Here is a 21,250-nt window from a genome sequence, read left to right as displayed (position 1 = left end):
TGGGTCTTCCTCCAATGCCATTTCTCTCCCATAAATACACCCCATTTATATCATGGCCCCCAGAACTGTATCAGTAAGGTCCAGCAGGGCCTGAACAGGTTGGGTAGAGCAGCTGCCTGGTTTGAACAATATACCTTTCTACTGATGCAGCCAAAATTCTACTACTTTTACACAGTCACACCACTCCAGTGAGGCACATTAAATATACAGTCACCTAAAATCCCTATATCTTTTTTTATATGCTTTACTATTTTGTTGTATCTCTCCATCCTGTCTTTATACAGTTATGTTTTTAGAAATCAAAATAGGATTTGATTTTTGTCCCAATGAAATTTTACCTTTTTATGACTGAGTCATTTGTAGTTGATCAAGACCTTACTCCTAAATCCAGATTCTAACATATTCCTAATACATATGTCACGAAGACATTCATCAGCACTTTACATTCTCATAAAAGTCTTTCATGAAGATACTGCACAGACTATTGCCAAGAAGCAGCTCCTTCTCAAACCCCTAGAAGCCCATCGCCAGACTGAGACTAGCCACCTGTCACCCCTCCTCGCATCTGGTTACTCCAGCACTTTACAATTTTTCACTCTCTCACACTTCTCTGACTTCTTGGTCATCTTGGAATATATGCTTTACGTTCTTCTGTCGAACCAGCTTAGTGACCCAAGTAAAAAAGGAGAGGCAGAAATCTGGTTAGGACGACTAGTTCCCAGAACACAAGATGTTGCCTCCTGGTCCTTCAGAAGCCACCTGTTTAATAACATCTTTGAGATCACTGGCAAGAAGCATCACAGCTCAGTGGCTCACAGATTCAGCATTTGGTTGAATTGTTCCCAGTTTTGAAAAGTTCCCAACTCTTGTTTTTAAGATTCCTCAGACATCATCATTGTTGTCTTGAGCAATCTCACGGTCAAGATATCTTGCGGTTCTGTTCATGTGAACCTGGATGTCCCTAATGGTTCCAAATTCTTGCTCCCACATGACTACAGCGTATGATGAATGTCGTCATCTTTGCCCCTCACCAGCCCCAACTAATGGCATCACTTTTTCTCAGGGTTCCTCTCATTTCCACCAGCCTTTTGTATATATCTGTAAACCTCGTGCAGAAACTAACAGCATTATCACCTAAACTACCCAATATGGTAGCATTTAAAGAAGATCTGCATTTTAAAGAAAATGTTCTATTTTTATACTTGGCTTTCAGATCCCCTGCAGAAATAAGAGACACAACCGTGAGCAAATCAAATAAATATAAAATATCTCATCCTTCTTTTTAGACGGATGCTTCTTGGAGCACACATCAGCAATACCATCTCTCTGACAGGATTACTTTCTGACTAAATCTAGGACTCTCTCCTCTGATGATCACCACAAGGGGGAGGGGCAACGTGGCTCATAAGCTTTGACAGCTATTTTCTAAACACTAGGGCAGCTTCAGAACATGTTTCTCGTCCACTGCTAAATGACTTTTGAGAGAATCACAGGAGCAGAAACTATAGCTTTGGATCCAAGCTGGGGTCCAAGCCACCGACATGTGATAAATTTTTGTTAAAAAAAAAAAAAAGGAAAGAAAATAAAGCAACACCAAGGTTTAAAAAAAAAATGAAAAGGAATTCTCTACTTCCCTAACTCAAGTGTGACAAACAAAGACACAGTGGCATTTCTTCAGATTCGTAATGAAAAAGGACTGCAGCCTCCCTCATGGTACTGCATCTGCGCTTGACAGCACTGGGTCCCTATTTCCAGGTTTCTCAGTCTCTCGCTGACCTTCTGGACCACTCTCTCCCCAGGAAACCCTTCCTACGGGAGGCCTGGTGCACCGGAGAACCACCCCGTGCTCAGGACCAGTGGAGGCCTGTGATCTTAGCTGCCTGGCCACAGGCTCTCTGCTCGTACCACGTTTTCACTGATGGCCCTGCAAACTTCACCCTCCAAGCACCACCCAGGAAGCCAGACTGTGAGCCGAAACCACCCCAAACGCGGTCACTTTGGGCAGGGTGCGGGGTTCAAGCTAACCAGCCAAGGGAGTGACTTCTGACACAGGGCTGCCCACCCCCATCTTATACAGTAACTTCGGTTTCTCTGGTGTAGAAGAAATAGGCAAGGCCTTGAGACTCACTTCCGAAAGTCTGCAAGTAACTTGAGCATGTCTTCGTTGGATAGCTTATTGCTGTCTTGCTTGTAGAGAGCAGAAAACCTGGCGCTTTTGTCAAGGTTTCCAGATGCATCCTTAAACAACGTCCTGAAATAGCAGAACGACATGTCTAAGCTGAGTTTCCAAGTGACCAAAATAAATCCACAGCTGGACTCTGGTTTCTAAGTGAAGACTAATTGTCATTCCACTGGCTATGGCCAGCAGAAATCTCATTATCGAAAGACGAGGAAGGTATTTATGACGATGAACACAGCTAACTCAATTTACATAGAAAATATCACCAGCAAATGGCCTGCGCTTAGGAAATAACACACACAGCCAAATGCTTACGACTCGAAATACAGAGAGTCTGTGGGCCTCACTGACCGGGCTGCCACCCCCTTCCCAGCTGGAGGTGCGTGCTGGAACCTGGAGCCCCAGCTCTGCCACACACACTCCTGTCCATCCCGCCAGGGCTGACAGCGCCCTTCTCCAGCCAGCACCACCTTTCTCTGGGTCTCTAATAAATGATGTTTCAGATATGCAGCTTGCTTGGTTTTCAGTTTTACAGATTTAAATCTTCTGCTTCTGGACCACAAACAGAATGGGTTGGTCAGTCTGTCTGTCTCTCCACATAGCTGTACCTATATAAAATGTATAAAGGATGTTCTCCTCCAGACTCCTGGACACAGCAGGGGAAGGAGAGGGTGGGACGAACTGAGAGGGTATCACTGACATATATGCACTACCCTGTGTAAAACACACAGCTAGTGGGAAGCTGCTGCACAGCACAGGGAGCTCAGCCTGGTGCTCTGTGATGACCTGGAGGGGTGACACGGAGGGTGGGCAGGCTCAAGAGGGAGGGGAACTAGGTACACATATAGCTGATTCACGTTGTTGCATGGCAGAAACCACCACAACATTGTAAAGCAATTGTCCTCCAATTAAAACAAAAAACCTAGAAAAAAAAAGCAACTCCTTTAAAAAGTGACATGCACAAAAAACAATCAAAATACTAAAAAAAAAAAAAAAAAAAGATGTTCCCCTTACCTTGCTGCCCAAGCAAATGGCATTCTGTACTGCCCTAGTCTTTGGCATGCCTGCTTGGCATTCTTCAGAACCTTCTGAGCAACCTTAAAGACATCAGAGTAGAACTATGAGTTACTGTATCCCACTGAAGGGAGAATTGTGAACTACAATTATTATCTCAGTCACTGAACAAGCTCTTCCTGTAGTATCAGATGCATGGACAAGCACATCTAAACGTAACACAGCTGGATTCACTCTAGTGCAGAGGATTCTGTTCATCATATTCTCTAGCACGATTTCCAAAGAATATCAAATGAAAACTGTTTCCAAAATGTATGTTTTTTCTTTGGACTTCATAGGCAACAGGCATGCCATTTCATAGGCTTTTGTATTTCTTTATGACTAAGGGCTATGTAGTATAAGCCCCTGAGTTATCAGTAATTACTAGTACTTGGTATTCATACCCCAATATATGCCATGGGAGTTCAAATGAGGACACTAATGAAAACACTAAGCTTTCACAACTCTTAATGTGCACTGGCCTATGCAGACTTCCCAGATTTGGGGAGTATATGCTTGTTATTAAGGCATGACAGGTACTGACTTAAGTTAGGCCAGGGCTTTCAAACACCACGTTTCTGTTTCTAGGTATAAATTACCGCTACTTTCACTTTCTCAAGATCACTTTTGGTTTGTGTGGGGGGTGGATTAACTCTAAAGTGCAGAGGGAAGCAGATTTAGTTTTGGCCTAAGATGCATGCATGGCAGGTCTCTTTATCAATGATACCCCTACCGCTAAAGCAGATGACACCTAATATCCCCAAATTTTCTTGTTCTGGGATACTGCACTGTTACCACTACAAAGTCTAATTGATTCAGTCAGAGTAGAGTGTGAAGGGTCTTTTGCTATTGTTGTTCAGTCGCCAAGTCATGTCCAACTCTTTGTGACCCCATGGACTAAAGCACACCAGGCTTCCTTGTCCCTCATCTCCCAGAGTTTGCCCAAGTTCATGTCCATTGAATTGATGATGCCATCCAGCCATCTCAACTTCTGATGCCCTCTTCTCCTTCTGCCCTCAGTCTTTCCCAACATCATGGTCTTTTCCAATGAGTCAGCTCTTTGCATCAGGTGGCCAAGGTACTGGAGCTTCAGCTTCAGCATCAGTCCTTCCAATGAATATTCAGGGTTGATTTTCTTTAGGATTGACTGGTTTGATTTCCTTGCAGTCCAAGGACTCTCAAGAGTCTTCCCTAGCACCATAGTTCAAAAGCATAGTTCAAAAGTGCTAAAGTCTCTTTAGCACTCAGACTTCTTTATGGTCCAACTCTCACATCTGTACATGACTACAGATCTTTTACATTACTTAAGTAAATCAGAATCAAACCAACGTTGGGCAACATGCTGTACTGCCAGTGAACCAGTGTGAACTCTGCAGAGCTGCAGCATTGGTTCCACCGGGAGCTGGTCAGGAAAGCTGGGTCTCAGGCCCCACTCTAGACCTCCTGGGTCAGAACCTGAAATCTGACCAGAACTCCAGTGATCTGTGTGCACCAGGTCTGAGAAACGCTCATCTAGAAGACTCGGAAGGAGAACAGCAGCATCCTGTCTGCTTCTGAGTCAAACCGAAACCAGCTGTGTGAGTCTGGACCACTGAACCTCTCTGGACTCTGCTTCCCTACCTGCAAAATGAAGAGCACGAGCTCGACTTGCCAGCATCCCTTCTGGCTACTAAATATGACAAGTGTACTGAAACCACGTTGGGGAACTGAGGCCTTCAGGAGTGATGATGGAAACACTTCTCTACTGAAACAGGTTTAGGATCCAGTCCCTCCCTTTCTCCTTCCAGGGGGGCATGTCCATGCAAACTCGGAGATCATAGAGTAGAATGGTCAGCCTTCCCGGAGTGGCCATTTTACTTGCACATTTTCAAGTAGAAACAATTGCTTTTAGGTTTTAACAATAATGACTGTGTTGTGGACTAAAATGAAATATTTGCATATGTTTCACTCTTGCCTGCAGTGAACTCTCAGATTTACTGAGGATGCACATGGAATACAATGCACGTGAAAGCCAGTGAAAAACCAGTGTGTGCCCTTTGGGTTTTTTCCCCCCTTTTCTTTTTTAAAAAAGTCTGTTCATGGTGGACACCTACAGAGACTCCTCCCAAAAATTTCCTCCAAACCAATGATTTCCTCCAAACGTTGCCTCAGGCCATCTTGGGAAACATGAAGAGACAATTTTTTTTTTTTTTTATAGCTCGATTACAGCTCAGAGTTTTATGCGGCAAGCAAAGGAAAGTACACCCCTGAGGTATGAGGGTGGGCCAAACCCAAAGGAGAGGCCATGAAGAGACAATTTTGATACACAGGAAAAAACTATCCTTTAGTAAAATCTCTACTGAAGCTTCTATTTTTACATAAGATGGCTGAGTCTTAATCTCTGCTTGAATTGACTGCTTTGGAGGTGTGAACGCATGGGAAAATGTACACATGGCTGGGCTTCACATCCCGTAAGTATGGAGGAGGAGTAAATTCAGCAGATGCTCAGTGGACACTGGGAAGAATGGCGTCCCGCCTGCGAGGATACATGGTTTTCGCACCAGCATGAGCTGCCAAATTCCAAACCATGCACATGGCAGGCAGAAGCGGCCAAGCTGGTGCATACTAGCCTTGGAAACGTGTTACGCACACAGCAGGGGACTAGATCTTATCTTGGGCATTCACTGATTATTAATCAAAACACCAAAGAGACTAAAAGAGCTTCTCATCCCAGGTTTTACAGACTTGATTTAAAAAATAAAACAGCTTCTCTCCAGATAAACTTGACTCAGCTTTTATCAGCTAGAAGGGCATCCCGTCTGAAGCTGTGTGCCTGGGTACATGGGCTCTTCCTTGACAGGGGCTGTAGTAATTGATGATGACGTCCTCTTGTATGTGTCAGTGGCTTGATTTACAGTCTCCCAGCACTGACTTGTACATATCTGTTTGATCTTAGCACTGTTCCTGAGGGAAGGGAGGGACAGGTAGCAGCACCATCTTTCAACTACACATGTGACACCTGGGGCCCAGAGAGGTCACATGACATGTCCAGGCTGGCTGGGCACTCAGCACCCAGGTCTCTGACTCCTAGGACCTGTCATTTAACAATCATCCTGCATCTTCGTGGACACGCCTGTGATGGACTGATGACCACAGAGAGGAAGCTCTGAATCAGCTGAGAAGACCTCAATGACAGCCGCCAGGGTGCCCCGAATCCTGCTGACCAGTCTTTGTCAATCAATGTATCAGGGTCATCTCACAGATGGTCAGTTATTAAAAAAAAAATTGTTTAAGAAATAGAAGTACTGTAAAACTGGCACAAGCGGCACTCAAATGGCTGACTCAAACCAGGCAGCTCAATATGCTGGAAAGTGACAGTCATGTGTCCTTTGGCGACTCCGGAAGCGCGAAGCTGAGCGGGCAACTAAACCTTTGTAAATCTAAGTTTTTGGAAGTGTGACTTATGTCCACTCCTAGGTACCCCCAGGTACCGAACACTACACCAAAGTAATGAACACAGAGCACATACACCACATGTGTACTTCCCTTCCCTCTCCTGCCTCATGTCACGCTGCCTCTGCCACCAGAGCCCTGTCCCACCTGACAAAACACAGTGGGCTCGATCTGCGGACACTACCGGCCAGACCATCCCAGCCAGGTCACCTCCTAGTCTCCGGACTCACATGTAAGAGTAAATGGATCCAAATTTACAATTCCGGGACCTTGGACACATGCCAGCAAGTGGAAATGAACTCCATTTAAATATAATATATGTACTTTTTAATGAAAGAAAGTTTACTATTAAGCTGTTAATTCCTTTGCCAGGACAGTCTAGCCAAATGAAGTATTTATTTATACATGAAATTACTTTTCACTGAAAACTGGACACATAAGGTTAACTCTTAAGAGTAAATCTACAAGAGTAGACAAACCTAGACAGCATATTAAAAAGCAGAGTCATTACTTTGCTAACAGAGGTCCGTAGAGTCAAAGCTATGGTTTTGCCCATAGTCATGTACAGACGCGAGAGCTGGACCATAAAGAAGGCTGAGCGCCAAGAATTGATGCTCTCGAACTGGGGTGTTGGAGAAGACTCTTGAGAGTCCCTTGGACTGCAAAGAGATCAAACCAGTCAATACTAAAGGAAATCAACCCTGAATATTCATTGGAAAGACTGATACTGAAGCTCTAATACTTTGGCCACCTGATACAAAGAACAGACTCATCAGAAAAGACAGTGATGCTGGAAAAGATTGAAGGCTCCAAGAGAAGGGGATGACAGAGGATGAGATGGTTGGATGGCATCACCAACTCAATGCACTGGGAGACGCTGAAGGACAGGGAAACCTGGCGTGCTGCGGTCCATGGGTTACAAAGAGTCAGACACGACTGAGCGATTGAACAAAGAACAGTGAAAGCTGTCTATCTCTTTTAGAACATAAATATGGCTTAACTGTGATTTCTTTAAGCATTTCTATTCCTACTTTTTTCCCCCACTGCTTTTTATCATCCCAAAGTCATCCATACCTTGGAGGAGTCGGAACTCTTCATGTATGGCTCAGCACCATGGGTGATGCTCCCCTGAAGTACTTTTTCAATTCTAGCCACAAGGAATATATCAGGATGAGGACACGTGACTGAAAATATCCCCTAGGGAACAAACCATCTTCTTTAGCAAGCAGAATTTACAGTCACATTAAACAAATCTCACAAACATTAAAGATTCTCAATCAGCAAACAGCAGAACTACTCAGAAGCACCCAATGCCAAACTGGTTAACTCAACAACAAACAGTTCATCGTTCGATCAAAAAGGCTCTTTGGCGGGGGAGGCAACTAGCAGCAAGTTTAGAAAAAAAGAAATGAGAAGTCAAAAGCCATTTCTCTTTCAGCTTGCTTTGACAGCCTCGTGATATACGCAATCAATCTAATTAAGAGTCTCATTTACTCAAACTGCGCATTTTACGCTTCATTTATGTATTTACACAGCTTGTACAAGGTAGGCCTTAGTGGCGTGACCACTGGGCCAGTCCCCCACCTGCTTCGGGTACTGCATGGAGGCCTCGTGGAGGATGCCCAGAGGGGCAGGCAAGCTCTGCCGGTCGCCGTTCCTCAGAGACGGGGACGTGGTGGCCAGCATCTGCCGCACTGAGAAGTGGTTCAAGTCCACGTGGAAGTCAGCAGAAATCTTCCGGTTGCATTTTACGTCAAACAGGGACAGAGTGACAAAGAAAGGCTCGACCTGGACAAAACAAAACAATACAGACCATCACTAGGGCTCAAACTGTTGGGACAAGAGAACGCTGCTATCAAAGAAGAGACCACTAGACCTGTGTGTGATTGCTGCTACAAGTTACTGCGAAAGTGCAACAGCCTCCCTCCCTGTCCTGTATCGTGAACGTCCTGTCTGGTGGCCCAAATGACCCTCTGCACTCTGATCTCACCCTCCGTTCTCCAACACCAGGAACTAGGACTGCGTGACATGACTGCACTGCAACGGGCTCACCTGAAACCTCGGAATGTGTTTGTTTTTTAATTTTAGTTTTTCAAAAGGAAAATTACGTTTGTAGTGGGCCCTTCTTCATTTTCGGCAACACAGCATTGCAGATTGAAAGATAAATCATTGCACTTGACGAGAATTCTTTTTCCAAACTTCTCTTCAAATGGCTTCACTTCTGGCTCAGCTGATGAGAAGTCAAGCTTCTTTAAAAGAAAATGCAAATATATAAATGTATTATGTTCCCACTAAGAAAAAAAATCCCATAATAAATGTATCCTAAGGAAACTGCTTAAAATATGGAAAAGCTATACATATTTATTTATGCAAACTGTGTTTACTATTTTATACATTTATGTAGTATATAATAATGGTCAAATAAATGATGGTATATCTACTCAATGACTGATTATATAGAGCTTTAAAATTATTGTTATGAATAACTCAAGTGTTCATCAACTGAAGTACCTATAATCAAAATGTGGCATATACTATAAATCCAATGAAATATTACTCAGCCATAAAAAGGAATGAAGTTCTGACATATATTACAACAAGGATGGGCCCTGAAGACATTATACTAAGTGGAACAAGCCAGACATGAAAAGGAAAAAATCAAATGATTCCACATAGATGAGCTTCCTAAACAGTTAAAATCTTAAAGGCAGAAAGTAGAATAGAGGTTACTAAGGGTGAGGGGAAGGAGATACAGGGAGCTGTTGTTTAATGGGCACAGAGTTTCTGTTTGGGAGGATGGAAAAGTTCTGAAAAGAGATCGTGCTGATACTTGTGCAATAATGTGACTCTACCTAATGCCAGTGAATAGTATGTTTAAAAATGGTTAAAGTGGTAAATTTTATATTGTGCATATTTCATCACACTAAACAAAAACCTATCCAAAAAACTATATGGTTTTGAAGTCTGAGAAGAGACAGAGGAAAATACTGATTATTAAATGGGGAAAAGAAGTTCTATTTAAAAAAAAAAAAAAAGACAACAAATGAAGAAGAGGAAACTACGGGAGGAGACGCAGCAGGACAGCTGGCCCCTCTGAGCAGCCCTGTTTGTGGGCAGCCCTGGAGGCCCTCGCCACGCGTGTTTGGGGTGTTCTCGGGACACAGGTGTGGACTGAAGGATGGCAAGGCTTGTGTTTGGAACTGAGCTTGGGCCAGTCGGGAAACAGTACCGTCTACTGGGCAACTGTAGAGATGCATGCTATTTTCTTGGTGGTGGGTTTACGGGTAAATTATATATGTTCTTTGTGGACTAGCACATCTTTGGATGTGGACTAGCACATCTTTGGATAAATCTCCTTCAATTCTCAACAATCTATGGAATATCAAATGTTCACAATGGTTGTGTAATGGTAATGAAATTACTGGTTTTTGTTTTCTCTCTTTCTCCTGAATTTTCTATATTATCATATTGCTTTTCATCCAAAATATATAAATAAGCAAACAAATAAGCAAGCAAATAACCTATCAAAGCTTTTCTTTCCTTGAACTAGTCTAAATATTAAAATACTTCTTACCTGAGCATCTGGGTCCAAGTAAAAAAGTTTAACTCTGCTTTCACTTTTCAGTTTGATTTCTGCTTCTCTGGCACTCTGATAACAAGATAAAACAAAAAATAAAAAGCACATTTAAAAACCTCCTTTTCTTACAGAGGTGTCTAAGTATGTTTGAAAGCTACCTGAAGAGCCAGACTGCCGGACAACCCTGCCCTCATCTTGGTGGGTCACCTGCACGTCAGCGAATAAGGACAGACTATGTAAGTACTGTGGGTAGGCGGTGAGGACAGACACAGTGTAAGATCTGTGCGGGGAAAAGAGAAGCTAAGACTTGATCCCCGCCCTTGCGAAGCTGACAATCGACTGGAGAGTCAAAACCAATGCAAACTATCATGTAAGAAACGAGTTGCCAGTCCAGGTTCGATGCACGATACTGGATGCTTGGGGCTAGTGCACTGGGACGACCCAGAGGGATGGTATGGGGAGGGAGGAGGAGGAGGGTTCAGGATGGGGAACACATGTATACCTGTGGCGGATTCATTTTGATATTTGGCAAAAACTAATACAATTATGTAAAGTTTAAAAATAAAATAAAATTTAAAAAAAAAAAAAAAAAAAAATGCAAACAAAGCAAAAGAGAATAATTAAACATTACCATCAGGAAAAGCTTCATAGAGTAATGAAATAGGTGACCAGCTCTGAATGAAGAGGTAGAATTTAGACAGCAAAAAGGAGGAAAACATGCGCATTTCAGATCGAATGAAAAGGATGCAGAGAAAGGATAGATAATGAGAGCAGAAAAGAGTCCAAATGGCAGAAAGGACTTACAGTCCAGCCTGTGACTTGAGGGTAAAAGTAAAGGATGGGGAAGGAAGACGTTCTGGATGGTGGAATAAAGAAAACTATGGCGGATCTTGAGGGACAGCCGTTGGTTTTGGTGGCAGGCAAGGGGGGAAATGCTGATTCATTCAATAAATATTCATGAGCACATATTCTATGTCAGGTTAAGGACACAAACATGAGTGAAGTGCAGTCCCTGTCCCCAAGGAATACCATGTGGGAAGACAGGATATGAACAGCAATACGAACGGCAAAGGAAACCATGCATACAGCGAGCCAACCTGCACCAGGGGGTGGCCACGAGAAAGAGCTCCAGGAGGAAAGTCCATCTTGCAGGATAAGGACATTTGGCCAGAAAAGGAGAGAAGGGCGTTCTAAGCGGAGGGACTACAGGTATAAAAGCACAAGTTCACACTTGAGCAATGACCAAGTCATTCATTACAATGAATGGCACATGAGGAAAAATGTAGAGAAATGAGTCAGATTTGTATAGTGAGGCCTGGGGATTTCATTAAGAATCCAGAATCCAGAATCAAAAAATTCTGCAATATTTTCATCAAGGGAATTTACATTTTACAATAGATCTGCCCCACGGGTAGGGCTGAAGCGATGGATTAAAGGGAAAGACCAGGAGATCCACATGGTCTCTCCCGGTTATGACAACAGGCTCCCAGCCTCACAGCAAGGCCTATAACAAACCCCACCTTCCTAGCCTTGGGTGGCCTGCTGGCTGACAATTAAGCTGGGAGGAAGAGCAGGTTTATTGAGAAGGTGGGAGACTGGATTCTGGAGATCCTGGGGGATTCCCAACTGGTAACATCCAGTAGACAGCCAGAAAGATGCAATGTGAACACAGGGTGGGGAGGAAGGCTGGAATCACAGACAAGGAGAACCTCAGCACAGAAGTCTTGGCGGGTGGGTGAGGGTCCCTGGGGAAAGTGTGAAAGCAAGTCTGTGGACGGAAACCCAGAAGCCCCAACACTGAAGGGATGGACAGAAGAAGAGAAGACACACAGCGGCAGCGATGGGGGCTGGAGCAGTGCGATCTGGGAACAGGCAGAAGAGGAAGCTTCTAGGAGAGTCACAGAAGTCATCTCCAGCCACATTGTGCCTCACACCTGATGCCTCTAAATCTATACCCTGCTCTTCCTGGCAGTCAGAGCTCTTAATAAAACATCCTCTCTCATCTGCTCCTTTGCTCAAAGATCATGAGTCACATCTCAGCACATGATCAGCAGAGACAACCACTGGAGAGGGCATCTAGTCCTCTCTGCTGGTAGCTTACCGAGGTCTATTATCACATTTCTAATCATGGCCAACTGGAAATTAAGTATCGTCTTCATTTTCCCAGCCATGGAGTTATTCTAAAATGTTTTTAGCCATGATGCAAGGGCTTCCCTGGTGGCTCAGACAGTAAAGAATCTACCTGTAATGCAATGACCCAAACTCCATCATGACTATATTTAAACAACTGTCTACATCGAGCAGAATGAAATGACCACCAGAATATCAGCTAAGAAACTGGATACTAGTTCTAGTTCAGTTGTGAACTAGCTGTGTGAACTTGAGCAAGCCACTCAGCCTCCCTGGACTCAATTTTCATTTCCAAGTAAACATATTCAACAAGGTGCTGGCTCAAGTCTCCTTCCATGACAAAGCTGATCTTGTTCCTCTCCCTGCAGCTTTAAGGCTTCTGGAGGCTCAGGGGCCTTCCTACAGATCAGCTCATGCTTTTGCCCATTGCAGGGCAGCTGGGAGGGGGTGGACAAAGTTTGAAATCCATCAAGCCCATCATTTTCCCTGGTTTTTCACATCAAAAGGGCCAGAATATGTGCACGCAGAATATACTTAACTGAACCCAAAGAAGAATTTGCTTTACTTTGTCCATGAGGTTTCCTAACAAAAATATCAGTACTACATGCTGTGAGCCACCACCCACAGTGACACATTCTTTTCCTGAATTTCTGCTGGATTCTTTGAACAAGGGCAAACTTTATGATCTCAGACACTGGAGCACAACTGGCATAGTAGCAGGAGAGCGTGCTCTCAGTCATGTCCGACTCTGCGATGCCATGGACTGCAGCCCACCAAGCTCCTCTGTCCATAGAATTTTCCAGGCAAAAATAGTAGAATCGGTTGCCATTTCCTACTCCAGGGGATCTTCCCGAAGCAGGGATTGAACCCGAGTCTCCTATGTCTCCTGCATTGGCAGGCAGACTCTTTACCATTGAGCCACCAGGAATGGATCCTTAATGTAGAAGCATTCCCTGGTGCCTTTCTGAAAGATGTTTGTTGATTCGAGCAGACTAGGAGATGAGAAATGAACAAAGCAGGAATGACTGCTAAGGGCTCCATATAATTGGAGGGCAAACAGGGATGCAGATACATTAAAAGAAAAAAAAAAATCAACTAGCCAAAATAGACTCAAAGCATGCTAATGTTGCCACTAATATCCAAGAGATATATTCTTCACCAGAAAAACCACTTACTGGGGAAGAAGGGACAATGTTAGATGTAAAAATAACCTCAGAGTGTATACTCTACCTTACACACGTCGACAGCTCTGCTCTGAGATAGATAAAAAGCAGGCTCAGCTTCTTAAAGTTCCTCCCAGCCCTCCCAAGGCCTAGAGTGCTTTAAAAAGAGGGTACATCTGATAAATAGTGTTTGAAACAATTACCAAGTAAAACTTAGGCAGTAAGAAAATGTGGCTTTGCCCCAGAGCCAGAGAATAATAAAATACACGAAGGTATCAGTGATAAAATGGGGTATTCATTCATAACAGCCAATATCTCTATGCTAGATGTTACCCTAAGAGCATATTTAAATTTGGTACAAGCTTAGGAGGCAAGTCTTATTTTATCCTTGTTTAAGGGAAAACATTGAGGCATGAGGGACATGTTTGGAGCAAACACTTTGCTCCAAAGTTTGCTCCAAACTCACAACACTAAATAGAAGTCTGGCTTCTAGCCGAGGTTGTCTGGTTTCAGTACCGACACTCTTTAATTATTAGACCAGAAAAAATAAAATAGGTAAAGAATATAAACAGGCAAGTCAGACAGCAAAAAAACCAAATGGCAAATAAACATGAAAATATGAAAAATATCACTACTAAGCAGCAGAATAGAAATTAAAGCAGAGAAACACCATTTTTTATTCCTCTGGATGCAGAGAAACAGGAATATGAGTTGTTACAACCTTTGGGGGAAGTAACCTGGTAATATTTAAAGCGCTAAAAACATGATAAACTGTGACCCAGAAATCCCACCTTGGGGAAGTCCTAGCGCTGAAATAAGAGCACGAGCATTCAAGTTTTAAATACGTCACGGTGTTTATTGCGCAGTGCCTGTGTAGGCTAAAAACAGAAAATTATCTAGATGCTCGTGAAGAGGGAGATGACTAAATAAAGTGTGCAGTATCCATATTTGGAATATTATGCAGCTACGGAAATGAGTATGAAGACAAAAGATTGAAGGCAGGAAGAGAAGGGGATGACAGAGGATGAGATAGTTGGATGGCATCACCGACTCAATACACCTGAGTTTGAGCAAGCTCCATGAGCTGGTGATGGACAGGGAGGCCTGGCGTGCTGCAGTCCATGGGGTCACAAAGAATTGGACATGACTGTGCGACTGAACTGAATGATGGCAATGAGTGAACTAGAGCCTGTATGGCCCTAGAAGGACCCTTAAACAAATATTTTTAAGTGGAGCAAGTTTCAGAGTAATGTGTAGATCATGAGCACATTAAAAAACAAATAACCAAAACCACTACACATGTGTATACATGTTTCCATCAGCAATTGGTTTAGTGAAGGAGAAACTATAACAGGTTAATAACATTGGTGCTCTCAGGAATGTAGGGATGGAGGTTGAAGGGAAAAGATGAACTTTTCTTTATGTGACTTTGAATATTTTTACTTATTATAGAAAACATTTATTTTCACTTAAGTTCTAGTAAAGACAATGAAATAAAATAAATTTGGGTAATAAGTACTTTCACAGTCTAAGAGCCCACAAAACAGAACTGTACAAAAAATAGCCCACAGACAATGCTGTCCAGCACTTCTCAAAGTGACAGAAACCAGCCCTACTCTTAAAAATAACCTGAGGTCAGTCCATACTGTGGATGGAAGAAGAACTCAATTGCTTCTCCCCAAACCCGGTTGCTGCCGTCCTACCCACTGTCCGTCTGATACTTTGGGTTCCACGTACAGGAAACCGAGAGGAAAATGCAGAAAGAAAAGTAACGACAGAGCCATTCTCTGTAAAAATTGACACTTCTCAGAAATCACAGAAGAGAATGAATTGTCTAAAACAAAAGCCATTGCACCCACTCCTGTAAAGCCCAAGTTTAATCACTAATGATACAGCCTGACAATGTTTTCTTCTTTTCTTCAGTTATGAACCATCCATTCAAGAGTTCCCAGAAGAACTACTGCAGAGTTTAGGCCCGGCATGCTGCAGTCCATAAGGTCACAGAGTTGGACACAACTGAATGACTGAACTGAACTGAACAGCTTAAGTTTACCTCTGAACAGGTAAATTGTACTTTGAGGGTGAGTCATCAGAAAAATATTCTGACTGTTGGCTCATTTAAACAGAATGGGTTGGAAATAGGAAGACTTTGCAAAATCCTTTGAAGTCAGAATATACACTTTTTAATTTAAAGAGCTGTCATGATTTGTTTCTACTACTTCCCTGATATTTAACTCCCTGGGACTACTATCACACCCTCTGTGACACAAAGCTGCAATAAAACATTCTAGATAAGGAAGCCCAAGGAATGGAATGCCAGCTCACCTCACAACACAACCCTAGCCAATTCCTTTGTGTTGTAACACAGTGACATAGTTTTCTGGACTAGGATACAGGGAAGGAAGCATTTATTACAATGTGGTGTAAAAACTCAGAGAAAGTGTCTGAAATTCTTTGGTTTCTAACAAATACGTGTGAGTTTGGCACCTTGATGCTTACTGAACCTCAGCGAGACTCTAAAGTCTGAAACACCACCTTCTAGCCCGTATTAAATTGTGGAAAATTTACCTAGGAAGGTAAATTCATTCCCTAAAAACAAGTTACACAGTAATAGGATGGGAGCAATTTTGGTTCAGCATCAAACAACAATTCTCTTTCCCAACCACTTGGGGAGACCAAATTAAGACTGAGCGGCTGTTTCTGAGTACAGCAAGAACACAAAAATAGAAAAGTTATGGAGGAAAATATAAGGAGAATGAGAGTTTTCTTCATACTATCTTTACACAGGAGAGGATATATATATGTGTGTGCATATTCATTCCAATGTTACCTAAGGTAAATGCAACCAGAAAAAAAATATTTATCAAATAAATAGTAATCAGGTTTACCACATGATCATATTACCCCTCGACAATGAAGAGGAGAAACCAATCAACTAACTTTAACTACAGTTTGTATGTTTAATAAAAATGTTTATAAGACTATGTACTCTTGATACTTTAAATGCTGGTACATTTAGAACAAATACTGGGTTCTGTATTAGACAACAGAAAGAAAGGCACAGGTTTTAGGGTGTACACAGTATGTCCCCATCAGAAAACAATGAAGGTGTCCAGTACTAAACGTACAAGCAACAAAAGGGCCAGGAATATACAAAACACGCCGAAAACCTGAGTCCACATCACTCCTACTGTATGTCAAGGGCCCCTGCATTCCATTCCACAATGAAATATCAACTATTTTTGTACTAAAACAGCTTCCTCTCACTCACATCCTGTTTGGTTATGTCTCAGGCACAGCAGAAAACAAAAGCTGAGGCAACAGGATGAATGAAGCAGAAAGAGGGGCTGCGCTGAGAGAAGCCTGCCATTAAATCACACCTTTGCCTGCCCCCATTGTTCTAGTCCTTTCTCTGCAATCCAGCTCAACGGTGGCCTGACCTCCCCATGGACTGTTTCCCACTACCGACCTCTTAACTTCCTCATCCCCTTGACTAAACTCTCCCTTCTCGTACAGCTGTGGGACTCCAGCCTTGCTCCCCACCTCCCCAGATTCAGTCTCAGATTCTGCAGCTCTGGAATCCATTCCTTCTAAAATCAGGATAACCAGTGATCAATCAACCTTCCTCCTTTCTTAACAGGTACCAATGATCCCTGCTCCAGAAACACCGAAGGGAGTTGGAAACAGTCAAAACCACCCACACTTGGAGCCCTGGATGACGGAGGGGCTGAGAGTCGGGCACACACGTGCCTGAGCCCCTCATACTGTATTTCGCCACCAACCAGGCACCTGGACAAGAGGTCTCGCGAACAGACACCTGCCCCACAGTGGGCAGGGATGGCAGCATGCCGATGAATGATGGCACAGCTTAAGTTTTCTTTTTCCCTTTGAAAAATTACCTTCTGCTTTTTTCTACCTTCTTTAAGTAAAATGGTTTTAGAACACTTGAGAGCTGGCGTGAGGTGGGCTGGTGGGTAGGGAGGGGGAACAACAGTTAAGCCCCTTATCAGTTCAGTTCAGTTGCTCAGTCGTGTCCGACTTTGCAACCCCATGAATTGCAGCACGCCAGGCTTCCCTGTCCATCACCAACTCCCAGAGTTCACTCAAACTCATGTCCATTGAGTCGGTGATGCCATCCAGCCATCTCATCCTTGGTCGTCCCCTTCCCCTCCTGCCCCCAATCCTTCCCAGCATTAGGGTCTTTTCCAATGAGTCAGCTCTTCACATGAGGTGGCCAAAGTACTGGAGTTTCAGCTTTAGCATCAATCCTTCCAATGAATACCCAGGACTGGTCTCCTTTAGGATGGACTGGTTGGATCTCCTTGCAGTCCAAGGGACTCTCAAGAGTCTTCTCCAACACCACAGTTCAAAAGCATCAATTCTTCTGCACTCAACTTTCTTTATAGTCCAACTCTCACATCCATACATGACCACTGGAAAAACCATAGTCTTGACTAGACAGACCTTTGTTGGCAAAGTAATGTCTCTGCTTTTGAATATGCTATTTAGGTTGGTCATAGCTTTCCTTCCAAGGAGTAAGAGTCTTTTAATTTCATGGCTGCAATCACCATCTGCAGTGATTTTTGGAGCCTCAAAAAATAAAGTCTGACATTATTTCCCCATCTATCTCCCATGAAGTGATAGGACCAGATGCCATGATCTTAGTTTTCTGAATGTTGAGCTTTAAGCCAACTTTTCTCTCTCCTCTTTCACTTTCATCAAGAGGCTTTTTAGTTCCTCTTCACTTTCTGCCATAAGGGTGGTGTCATCTGCATATCTGAGGTTATTGATATTTCTCCCAGCAATCTTGATTCCAGCTTGTGCTTCTTCCAGCCCAGCGTTTCTCATGACGTACTCTGCATAGAAGTTAAATAAGCAGGGTGACAATATACAGCCTTGATGAACTCCTTTTCCTATTTGGAACCAGGCTGTTGTTCCATGTCCAGTTCTAACTGTTGCTTCCTGACCTGCATACAAATTTCTCAAGAGTCAGGTCAGGTGGTCTGGTATTCCCATCTCTTTCAGAATTCTCCACAGTTTACTGTGATCCACACAGTCAAAGGCTTTGGCATAGTCAATAAAGCAGAAAGAGATGTTTTTCTGGAACTCTCTTGCTTTTTCCATGATCCAGCGGATGTTGGCAATTTGATCTCTGGTTCCTCTGCCTTTTCTAAAACCAGCTTGAACATCTGGAAGTTCACGGTTCATGTATTGCTGAAGCCTGGCTTGGACAATTTTGAGCATTACTTTACTAGTGTGTGAGATGAGTGCAATTGTGAGGTAGTTTGAGCATTCTTTGGCATTGCCTTTCTTTGGGATTGGAATGAAAACTGACCTTTTCCAGTCCTGTGGCCACTGCTGAGTTTTCCAAATGTGCTGGCATATTGAGTGCAGCACTTTCACAGCATCATCTTTCAGGATTTGAAATAGCTCAACTGGAATTCCATCACCTCCACTAGCTTTGTTTGTAGTGATGCTTTCTAAGGCCCACTTGACTTCACATTCCAGGATGTCTGGCTAGAGCCCCTTATAATGCTGTACTTTTTAGATTTCACCATGACTCGAAGTAAGAAATACATTTACATCACAACCACACACACACACTCTCTCTCTCTCTCCATATATACGTGTTTATATGCATGATATATAGTATCTTAAATAATATCTATCATGATTAAGGGCAGGACACTTTAGTGTTCTCTATGCAATTCTATCTACTTTTTTATTCTGGGTCACATACTGTTGAGCTTAAGAAGCCTGACACAAAGAGTACGTATGTATGCTTCCATTTTTAGGAAGTTCTAGAAGAGTTAGAACTAATCTGTGGTGATAGAGGTCAAAACAGTAAGGGTATCAGCTGAGACGGAGGATACAAGACAGTCTGCTGAGGTGCTGGAAATGTTCTATATGTTGACATGGGTAGGGGTTCTGTGGGTGTGCCGACATGAAATCCAGAAAGCTATACAATTAGTGCCCGGGCACGTCACTCTATGTAAGTCCAACTTCAGTTAAAAAAAAAAAAAAAGAATAAAACATTAAAACAAAAAATAAATGAGAAATGGAGGTTAAAACCAATTTAATTACCTTTTACCAATTAAAACAGCTTCCGCTAACTTGGTTGTTACTCACTGTTTGAAAACAGCTTCAAATGTATCTTATAAATATACTCTTTAAAGAATAAATGTATGTGATCTATGTCTCCTTTAAGTCTGACAACCAAGGAATTCTAAATCATGCTGTCCAGGTAGCAGTAGTCAATAAGAGAAGAAAGGAAGGCACAGCTCTTACATGTCTTCACAGGAAAAATACAGACTTCTACTTAATACTAATCTCAAAGAAAAGCTATGACAAACCTAGTCAGCATATTAAAAAGCAGAGACATTATTTTGCCAACAGAGGTCCATAAAGGCAAAGCTATGGTTTTTCAGTCGTCATGGATGGACGTGAGAGTTGTACCATAAAGAAAGCTGAGCACCAAAGAATTGATGCTTTTGAACTGTGGTGTTGGAGAAGACTCTTGACAGTCCTCTGGACTGCAAGGAGATCCAACCAGTTCATCCTAAAGGAAATCAGTCCTGAATATTCACTGGAAGGACTGATGCTGAAGCTGGAGCTCCAATACTTTAGCCCCGTGATATTAAGAGATGAGTCATTAGAAAAGACCCTGATGCTGGGAAAGATTGAGGGAAAGAGGAGAAGGGGACGACAGAAGATGTGATGGTTGGATGGCATCACTGACTCAATGGACAAGAGTTTGAGCAAGCTCTGGGAGATAGTGAAGCACAGGGAAGCCTGGCATGCTGCAGTCCATGGGGTAGCAAAGAGTTGGACACAACTGAGTGACTGAACAACAAAAACAAAGCTCAAATAATATGAGTCTTCTCTTAGGTATCCACTGTGTTCACCCAGTAAATGGACAAAGTTACTTTTTTGAATTATAGACTGAACTGCATATATTATCTGTTTCAACAAACATTTTGCTTTGAGAAATCACAAACCCCAAAATATCCAGAAACAAAAAAGCAAATCTGAATGTAAATACGGTACACAGAAGTTCATAACATAAAACAAACACATGAGCCAAACTCTTCCAGCCCAGAAGGTTACAATGGTGGCACTAAAATTAGCTGTAATAGGCAGGTGCTAAAAAGACACTGTGGTAACAGTCAGGTTCCAAAGAAAAACAATATTCTCAAGTCCCAGCCAGGGAGGTAAGTTTTGTATTTTTGAACAGCTATGTTGTCTTAAAGTGAAGGTCAATGTTGAATGCCAGTCTATTTATAATGGTATATAGATAAACCATGTTGTCTATTACAGTGTTTAAGATGTGGGTGTGTAGGGTCTCTATTTCACTGTGTTCTCACACACACAAAAAGAGAGAGACAGAATAAAAAGGGAATAACAGAGGAAGAATATAAAGGGCCAAGGAAGACAAAGATATTTCTCTCATTTAAAAAGAATCATTCAGAGATGCACACAAGGAGACAAGTACAAGGATATTCTTTGTAGCATTGTTTGTAATAGAAAAAAATTGAAAATAAGAGAACTGCTAAAATAAAATGCTTACACAATGCAATAAAGGGTATGAATTTGATCTACACACCAACTTGGATGGATCTCAAAAATGAGGCTGAATTAAAAATAAAAGCAAGTACAGAAGACTACGTAATCATTTATATAACATTTTAAACATGCAAAACACAGCTGTATATTATT

At 42.6% G+C, this 21,250-nt stretch overlaps 1 protein-coding gene across 12 annotated transcripts in view; it reads right to left on the bottom strand.

The window, feature by feature from the left end:
• DOCK9 (dedicator of cytokinesis 9) overlaps positions 1-21,250 on the bottom strand; it is a 287,028-nt gene that overhangs the window by 90,309 nt on the left and 175,469 nt on the right. For all 12 annotated transcript variants that reach the window (XM_070380791.1, XM_070380794.1, XM_070380798.1 and 9 more), the window contains exons 10-15: positions 10,239-10,313; positions 8,773-8,913; positions 8,249-8,452; positions 7,739-7,861; positions 3,194-3,276; positions 2,129-2,251 (exon numbers count right to left, since the gene is read on the bottom strand). In XM_070380791.1, the coding sequence (XP_070236892.1) occupies positions 2,129-2,251; positions 3,194-3,276; positions 7,739-7,861; positions 8,249-8,452; positions 8,773-8,913; positions 10,239-10,313 (749 nt within the window). The remainder of the gene's footprint in view (positions 1-2,128; positions 2,252-3,193; positions 3,277-7,738; positions 7,862-8,248; positions 8,453-8,772; positions 8,914-10,238; positions 10,314-21,250) is intronic.

The sequence above is a fragment of the Bos mutus genome, chromosome 12, assembly GCF_027580195.1.
Source record: "Bos mutus isolate GX-2022 chromosome 12, NWIPB_WYAK_1.1, whole genome shotgun sequence".
Taxonomy (NCBI): Eukaryota; Metazoa; Chordata; class Mammalia; order Artiodactyla; family Bovidae; genus Bos; species Bos mutus.
This window is presented reverse-complemented; position numbering and strand designations above follow the sequence as displayed.